Source organism: Rhopalosiphum maidis, chromosome 1, assembly GCF_003676215.2.
Source record: "Rhopalosiphum maidis isolate BTI-1 chromosome 1, ASM367621v3, whole genome shotgun sequence".
In the NCBI taxonomy this organism is placed as follows: Eukaryota; Metazoa; Arthropoda; class Insecta; order Hemiptera; family Aphididae; genus Rhopalosiphum; species Rhopalosiphum maidis.
Window position 1 is genome coordinate 56,953,730 of NC_040877.1, and position 9,856 is coordinate 56,963,585.

Consider the following 9,856-nt stretch of genomic DNA (forward strand, 5'->3'; position numbering starts at 1 on the left):
GACCCCTGAAAATAACAATCCAATTTTCTATCTGAATCTACCTTCAAAATTGAATATTTTGACTCTTTTGAAATGTGATAGCTGCCACAAAAAAAAAAACAAACACGTACATGATTATAAAACCAAAACATTTATCATTTTGCTCGGAGTCTAAAATTATAAAAAAATAATTTTTAAATGGTTAGTACGCTAGTTTATGACTATTATACATAGATATGCATATAATTTATTTCATCATATTCTCGTAAACATTTTTAAAATTTCTCATAAAAAAAACCCCAATTTATTTATTTATTTAGAAAAATAGAAAACATTTATGACATTTTATTTAATAAATGATTGTTATTCGCCACATTGTGACTATACCTATAGTAATAAGTTCGACATCTGAAAAAGTATAATCTGCAAGAAGTAAAACAAATAAGAAATTAAAAACAGTCAATATATTATATTATTATTACACGTCATGACGTGTATATTTCTTTTAGGATAAATCATTCAAATTTTATTACACTATGTCATGACGTGTATATTTTTTCGGATAAATCGCTAAAATTTCCAAACACATTGAATTAAGTACTCGTTTGAAGTCAATAGAAATCATCGTTTTGTCTCTGCACGATGACCAAAAGAATTTTTGTATAAAACCAAGTACGCGTTAATGACTGACGACTGTACAAATATGTGCAGGTCATACGCGCGATACGCGTTTGTTTTTGACGTTCTGATGGAATTTCGTACCACTTTTCGACATATCATTAAAATTATCTGGTCGGTGAATGTTTAAATAATGTAATACGTATGTGTTTCAATAAAGTTAGTACATATAAGATGTATTATATATTTATATGTGTAATAATAATATAATATTATACTACGATACAGTTGCTGTCAATACACATGTATCTTATATACTATCGTGAAATTTAGAATAAATTCTCTCTTAAAATCATACAAACTGTCGACGAGTTATAGCCATCGTCTATATTATTACGTCACTAATACTCACAAACCGCTCTCCCTTCCGCCCGGCATATTATGTCGTTTCCATCTTCGCGGTGTTCATGCTTCCTCCAGAGCCGTACTACTTTCACTTGGCCGCGCAATAGCGGTGAACTCGTAACCGTGCACACAACAATATTCTACGACAGGAGTCATCGTCTAATGTGAGTAAAAAGTTTTTCTCATTTTTTTTTATTATAATGATATATATCGTTTTTGCTTGGTTTTTGATCATGAAATATCTAGTTAAAACGCTTTTCTGATAATGTCTTACGAATTATTCTGATTACCGACCTGATAAATCATTACGACATTGACACATATTATGTTTTTAGTTATTAGTTAGGTACCTAGACTACAAATTAAATCGTTTTTAAAATGTACATTCGTTATGGCTGTGAAATATTATAAAGAAGTATTTTTTGGTACCAACAGAACTTCCATATAAATGCGTTTTACTTAATCTAGCGTAGATAATAACATTAAACGTTTCTAGTTTAATATAATATAACAGCTGTATAGTTATTATTAAAGATAATATCATAATGGCGTATTAATATTTACAGGACATTAATAACTCATATTGATCAACAGTAAGCCGTAATTTAATAACTGCTACCTAGTACACAAATCTTCATTAATTTTTATTGATCCTTAAAAAAGCATTAGTTAAGTATCTATTGGCCATTTCATTAGTCTATAAGTCTATATATAGTAACATTCCGCCCATCGTCATTGACGCACAGAGGTGTTTTATTTTTTAATGAATTAATTTATAAAAGAATATATAGTGGTGTAAACATAATGTAATTTTTTAGTATAATACAAAAAAAGCTTATCTAAGTAATTATAATTTATTAGTATAATAAAGTATAAAAGATGAAACCACCAAGATAAATACATTAATATACTAAATTCTAACAATGTTAGTGACTGGTGATGTTTATATTTAGTAATAAATAAAAGTTAGTTTTAAAATAAATTTACTACCTAATTAGAATAAATAAAATAAATAGGTACTATTAGTAAAAAATATTTTCATACTCAACAATTCTATTACGAAAAATGAATACCTATTTTTCCCCTAAAACAGCACGAACATTTATGGAATATAATTAATTATTATACAATTATTTCAACTACATTTTTGAATAGTTTAATATAATAAGTAGCAAATTGTATTTTTTTGAGTAATAAACTATGTTGGTTAAAAAAAAAAACTACAATTATAATATTAAGTACATAATTTGTATAATTATTTTTTCAAAATGATTACTCTATCTTAGTTGATCATTGTAAAGATCCGAGGTCATCGAAAAATTGTATAGGTACCTACATATAATATACTGTTTGTTAATTTATGTAATAGATCAATGTCTATAAAGATTAGAAAGTCTCTAAAGATTATATGTATTTTATAATGTTATATCTATAGTTAATTTTTTTAGATGTAAATTTAATACTATAACAATTGTTAAATAGAAACTCACACATAATATCAAATAAAAGTTAAACAAGTATTCTCAATAAATCTTAAAAAAAAAAAAATACAAACAATAATGTTATTGTAATTAATTACACTACATTAGGTATTGCTGCGCGTTTATATATATTTCATGTAGTACTGCTGCCTATGTCCTGTATATGTTGTATTATGTACACGCTCACATTATTCATAATCTATAATGTCGTAATTGTAATTTTTACCATGTATAACACAATATTTGTTTTTCAAGGAAATGTTATTATTGTAGTTAATTGATTCATTTATTCATGTCGTGATAAGTTATGTCCAATCGGCAATAATTTTCCGCACATTATTGTAGTCTATAGAGTATAGACTAGAATTTATGATTGTAATTGTGTAAATTACTTGTATAAAATAATAAAGCACCTGCACAGAATAACTCTGAGATAGTATGCGTTCAACGCCGATTGTATAGTATATTTAGACACTATTTTGAAACTTTTAACGTAGAGAGATAGTTATTCTTATTGTATAAAATGTGTATTATTTATTAGTATAAAATAATTTGTAAAAGTTTTAAATACTTATGTAGCTTCTATACTTATATATAAGTGAATTTGTCTAGTGGTACATAATGGTAAGGTATCTAGGTACTATTTTGATCATATAATTTAAGTAGATTTTATATTCTTAGCTTTGCCAATGTTTTAGTCTTATGAAGACTTTAGACGTTTAAACTAATCTCGTTTATCCCTGAACAATCACTATACATCCACTAACTATATGGTACACATTTTATATCCAATACAATTTTAAAAACTATATGCAAACATTTTTTTAAGTGTATTTATCGAATAATTTGAATGTATTTCAAATTAAAATGTTGTACTCTCCTCCCCCCATCCGAATCAGATCTTATCGTTTATTATTCCATTATTATTATTATATATTAATTTTATATTTTAAATAGGCACTCTCTTTAATGCGTCGCTGAATAAAATAAATCTTATACCTAACTATAATTATTTTAAGCAATTTCACACTTTTAACCACCAAATATAAATTAAACACATTTATTATTTGAGATTACCGAATAATATTTTCAAGGATTTTGATAATCATCACGTCGAGTCCAAGGCTACTCCCTCATTAAAAATACTATTTTTATAATCTCCACGAATTTCCAACACTCTCTGTATACCTATAGAACCTTATACGAGGATTCACATGAGCCTTAACTACAACTGTTGCGTTTTGTTTGTATTTCAATAGTTACGATGTGGTATTCGGAGACTCTCTCTTACCTTCACACGACTAACCTGGTGGTAATCGCCGCCTATGCCGCTCTGATCACGTTTATATTTTTGGTCATTGTTAAACTGTATACTTGGATGACTACAGGTGTATACCGCGGCACCACGAGCATGAAAGGAAAAGTCGTAATCGTCACAGGATGCAATTCGGGTAATGTTTGTGGCACATATTATTATTATACATTCGTACATTGTATCACATACACACACACACACACATAATATGGTTTGGACAAAGAGCACATGACCATATTAACTATCTCCTATATTATGTTCTTCTTAGGCATTGGCAAAGAAACGGCCAAAGATTTGGCTAAGCGTGGCGCCAGAGTAATCATGGCTTGCAGGAATATGGAGACCGGATCGAAAGCTAGAGGTAAAAATCGATTACTTACAATAATAGTTCAAAAATTGCATGCGATTATTCGAATATCGAATGATTTTCTACTTCATTCGCTGTGTATAACAGAGTCTTATGTTTTACCAAATATGCCTGCGCATAGTCAAGCAAGAACGTTGTATATTTTTAGTGGTGTGACAGTAGATGGATCAAAGTGCATACTGTACTTCACAAACAACAAAATACTTCAGCGTTCGTTGATATACTGCGATTATGCGTTATTGCCATTAAATGACTATATTATTTTATAGTAATATGTGCGAGCATTTAATGGATAAAAATCATTTGCGAGGAATAATTTGGTTTTACTTCTTTATTATACAAATAAACCGTGTCTTAGAGCATGTACTTTATTATTTAGAGGAAATACAACTAGTTCTTACTAACATTAAAGTTACTTTTCACTAGCTTTATTTTTGCGCAATAGTAATTGAAATACAAATAAATAGTTAACATAAAATATTATACCATATATTTACTTTCTCTACAGTAATTTGATTCATTCATCGTTAATTAATTTAATTATTAATGTTTAAATTGTTAAATATAGTACAATAGGTATATACTACGTAGTATTGCGTATAATTTTCGTTTTAAGATTCGTTTTCGCATTATTCTGTGGTGGTTTTCAGATCTTAGTGAACCCAACGGTTGATTGTGTGTACAATTATTTAACGATATTTTTTCTCTACACTCTTTTTTTAATAGAAATATCGTTTGTGTTTCGTAGTACTTTGCACTGTTTTATTAACATTAAATTAATTGAAGCCTTGTACCATTATTTCGTATAACCGCGACAACTAAATAATTCGTATCACTATTATTTATCAATTATCATGTTTTGTTTAACAGTACTTACTATGTTGTGTATACTGTTTTGCAATAATGTTAATTTGAATGATTTGCCTTGTGATTTTTGAAAACTTTTGTCTTTATATATTATTAAAAACAAAATAAAAATTATTATTTTCGTATTCTATTGAAGTACTGCAAATAAAGTGAAGGTTTTATATTTTTGACAGAAGTGGGTAATGTTAGCCAGGTTGCAGAACAAACATAGTGAGATATGTATAAAACTCAGACCCACAAACGTAGTGCATAAAGGGATTCTATAATATGACAAGAAAATGTTTGAAAGTCATGTTATATACGAATCGTGTATTATAAAATTCGTTTTTCAGAAAAATAAATTTATTATAAAAGTTTATATTTTAATTGATTTGCACAGAAATTAATTTGGGAAGTATACATAATACATATAAACATATAGTACGTAGAAGTCTGGGATGATTTTCTTAATTCGTTATTTATCCACCAATTTATCCAAATTTTTTTTCCTAAGTCTGTGTTAAAATATTGAACGATATGGGTATAAAATACTCGTACAATTTTTTTTTTATTGTATATATTTAAAATATATTGAACCTATCATAATATTATTATTCTAATATCAAAGTTGAATAATTCATGGTTTTGTTCAGACGAAATCATCAACTATAGCGGAAACTCTAACGTGGTGCTCATGGAATTGGATTTGAGCAGTTTGAATTCAGTACGTCAATTCGCAGCTAAAGTAAACAAACAAGAATCTCGATTAGACGTACTAATCAACAACGCTGGTGTGGCTAATACTTTTGGTAAAAAAGTTACTGAAGATGGTTTAGAACTTACCATGGCTACCAATCAATACGGTCCATTTTTGCTGACACATTTACTTTTACGTAAGAACGCACAATATATTATTTATTAATTACCACGATTAAAATATAATCGTTCTATGTAACGTACTGTACAACAATGATATAATGTAATAGAGAACTGAACGATATATTTCGTTAAGGTTTTAAAAAAAAATGCGATAGGAAAATTAAAATAAAATACATTAATCGTGCGTGTCGTCTCGTAAACGGTTAAGTAAACTATAAATGGTCTAAATTGTTGAACAATAGGTATTGATTTAGGTGAATATGAATATTATATTTTATGTAAAGTTTAAACTTTTTTTCTTTTTAGCTTTGTTAAAAAAGACCACCTCCAGCAGGATTGTAATAGTCGCTTCCGACTTATACAAGCTCGCAAAATTGAATTTGGCCAAACCTAATCCGACCAACCAATTGCCCGCCTACTTATATTATGTCTCCAAATACGCTAACATTATGTTTTCAATGGAATTAGCACGTAAACTCAACGACAGTAATTCAGGTGATTTTCTATAGACATGTTCGTATACCATAGTGGTGTCCAAATCGAAAAAATATAAAATATAATTATTATCAAACAGGTGTCACGTGCAATTGTCTTCATCCTGGCATCATCGATTCCGGAATATGGAGAAACGTGCCATTTCCGTTGAACTTGGGTTTACAAGTGATCGTTAAGACTATGTTTAAGGTATGTGTCTTACATGTATGGACATAAGACATAACGTAGTTTAATATATATATGTCGCCGCAAATGGCAAATCATTTTATCACAGCGATACAGCTATTACATGATATTAAAACAAATACACTGTTTATTATTTGTGCCTAGTCGTGTTTATAGCAAAACAATAAGGTTATGAAAATTTAATTATCATGATAATATCTATACATTATACAATATATATACAGTAGAATCCGTTTAATTGGGATACATTGGGCGATGGCCTATTGTCCCCATTATTCAACTATCCCGATTAACCGAATAACTAATAAACCGATAAATTCATTCGGGACTATGCCAACCTGTCCATTAAGCGGTTGTCCCCTGTCTGTGGTGTCACAAATAAGTGAATTCTACTGTATATATATATATTTATATATATATTATTAGTGATGTGAAAATTTGTTTAAGTGTTATATTGTAATAAATAGTATAATATACTGTTATACATGGTATTACACGCTGAAAAAGTGCTACGTATAGTGACTATATCATTAGTCATATAGAATTATTTTGTATACAATGGTACGTACTATTTTTTTAAATTTGCATACGAAAAACACAAGATTATTATTTATGGTTGTTAAAATAATTATTGATACTAATTTATTTGTTAATTATCTCATTTTCTGTTGCTATACGCCTATTTTTTTATTTGCATTATTGTCAAATTTTAATGCATTTACATTTGTATGAACAAAGTCTATTTATAATTTGCGTGATTTTCAAAACAAGCGAATTTGAATACAAGTATAAACACTGTTTAATACATGTATTATATAATATATAAATTAATCATACTTGTTTTAGTTGTCTTTATTCTGTAGTTTAATACGCACGCGTGGTATTATATAAAGTATAACACTTGTATAGGTATTATGCAAAGTATAAAATGATAATATTATTATAATATAACAAATAAATAAAATACTATATTTTTACATCATATCAAATTTTCTATTGTAATTTAATCCATAAATTATGATATATATACACATCTGATGTTTGGTATTTTCCTAGACCATACTATTTTGTGCACTGTATAATATGTATTTAATACACAACCATTTATTAAATCAGTTGTATTTACGTCTATTCATATCAGACTGCCTGTATTATATCTGCATATTAATATATATAAAGATGTGATCTGCTTTCAGACAACCGAACAAGGTGCACAAACTTCAATTTACTTGGCCGTCAGCGAAGATGTTGCCAAGACTAGCGGAAAATATTTTAAAGATTGCAAAGTAAATATGATTTTATTGTACTTTGTATTATATTTTATTTCGGTGCATCGTGCGTGTAGATAAATACACGAATCATAAAATGTATCACGTAACAGATGCGTGCGTAATTATACGGCAAAACTAAAAAAGATGCTTTCCGCATTTGATCATCATCTGTCAAATTAAAAAAAAATCCTTGTATGTGTACGCACACAATTTTTTATGTTATTATTATTATTTTATATGCTTTCACTCACACCGTTTTCTGGTAATTATAATTATTATTAGTGAACGTTGATGCCAACATATTGGTTTACAGTATCTATAACGCCCTGTTCGTTTCGTTGCTATTATAACTTCCATCGTCAACTTACCACAGACTTGTATTCACAACTTTTGAGATTTCCGTTATAAACTTCTGAATTTATATACGCCGATATTTGAGAGCATGGTTTATACGAAACCACTAGTTAGTAGTTATAAGTCGTAGTTATTTACAAACGGAAATAGTATTATTTTAAAGCAGAATTTAAGTGCACAGTGTCGTTGGATCAATAAAAACTTTAGTATCGTTATCGACAATAAACGTGTTAGAAATATTAACATTATTATTTATTGTGCATAGTAAAAATTATTCTAATCATGTATCATAAAGTTTTTTTTAAGATACGTCGAATAGTTTTTAGAGTCGTCTATTTAGATTAGTGGGCAATTTTTTTTCCTACCCACCGCCTAATCTCCTTACGCAGGCCACTCAAAAAGTTTTCACGTGCCAGTGTGCTCTACTACAATAGCATAACGCGTGCCGCGGGTTGGCTACCGCCCCCGCAATAAAGTGTCCTATACAGAAAAGTCAAGTACGGAATTATTGTATTATTGTATTCAAATTTTAAAATAACTTATGATTAACATGATTTATTGTCGGCGAACTGATAAGGTAAAACGTACAGTACGCGCAATTGTGTAATATTCAATCGGTATACATATTTTAATATTGATAACTCACCTCTGAAGTGAATCGGTGACAGAAGTATTAATAAAATATCTTTGACGAAATTCTAAATGATTTTAAATATCGAACTAATATCATGAATCGTTTATTAAATTTAGGAAAGCAGTTTGAGAAGTGATGTCTTAGACGAAGGGAACGCCAAGAAATATTGGGAAATTTGTGAAAAACTCGTGAAACTCCAACCCAACGACCCAAGACCATAACACGCGTATGCCGTTTATATTATGTGTTATACAATATACATGTGTGATGTGATGTGTCGACAGTTCAACACAACGATTGATTAATATGTATAAATATATTATTGATTATCGTGTATACCTACTTGTATTTTAGTACAATTATTATGAACTATATTATTGTATTTTATTATTTTGTAATAATAAGTTTATGTTTAGTTATTCAACTGTATTAGGTGATGTTGCGGTTTTAGAACAGACTTTCTATTCTTTGAATGTTAATATAAACCGTTATTTGATCATGAAGTAATTGAGTAGGTATTATACGTTTAAAATATTATATACCTACTTGTATTATGTATTTTTAACAAATTACTAATTTTTCAAAATAAATCATTCTTTACACGGTGAAATATTTTTTTAAAAACACTAATAAATATTTTTAAAACATAATGTATTTATATAATTTATTACCAACAGGTTTGATTATTTTATTACTAATTATTTTGTTATTATAATATTATTTTGTAGTATACTGTATAGGTATTTTTGACTACAAAGAAAACTAAGTATGTAATGCAAAACTGAAATTTAGGCATGCATGTTTATGGTTGTATACAGTATAAACGGATAGAAAGCTTTTCACATCGCAATTATTAGACGCTGTATAATGTATTGTTATGGTTTCTAATGTTTCTATTATTGACAATGAATTGGAAAATTATAATAAAAAATTATAGTGTTATCAAAGACATATAAATTCATAATGCATTTACCATGTCATTACTATACTGTCATTACCATGATCGTAAGCACTAAATAAACTGTT

The 9,856-nt window shown here is 28.2% G+C and overlaps 1 protein-coding gene across 1 annotated transcript; it reads left to right on the forward strand.

The window, feature by feature from the left end:
* Positions 1-1,008: 1,008 nt before the first annotated feature.
* LOC113556394 (retinol dehydrogenase 14) lies at positions 1,009-9,204 on the forward strand. Its single transcript, XM_026961307.1, has 8 exons — positions 1,009-1,166; positions 3,743-3,934; positions 4,067-4,159; positions 5,665-5,904; positions 6,197-6,385; positions 6,465-6,574; positions 7,768-7,857; positions 8,947-9,204. Exons 2-8 carry the CDS (start codon positions 3,748-3,750, stop codon positions 9,049-9,051), a joined length of 1,014 nt encoding a protein of 337 aa, XP_026817108.1. The 5' UTR covers positions 1,009-1,166; positions 3,743-3,747; the 3' UTR covers positions 9,052-9,204.
* Positions 9,205-9,856: the final 652 nt, after the last annotated feature.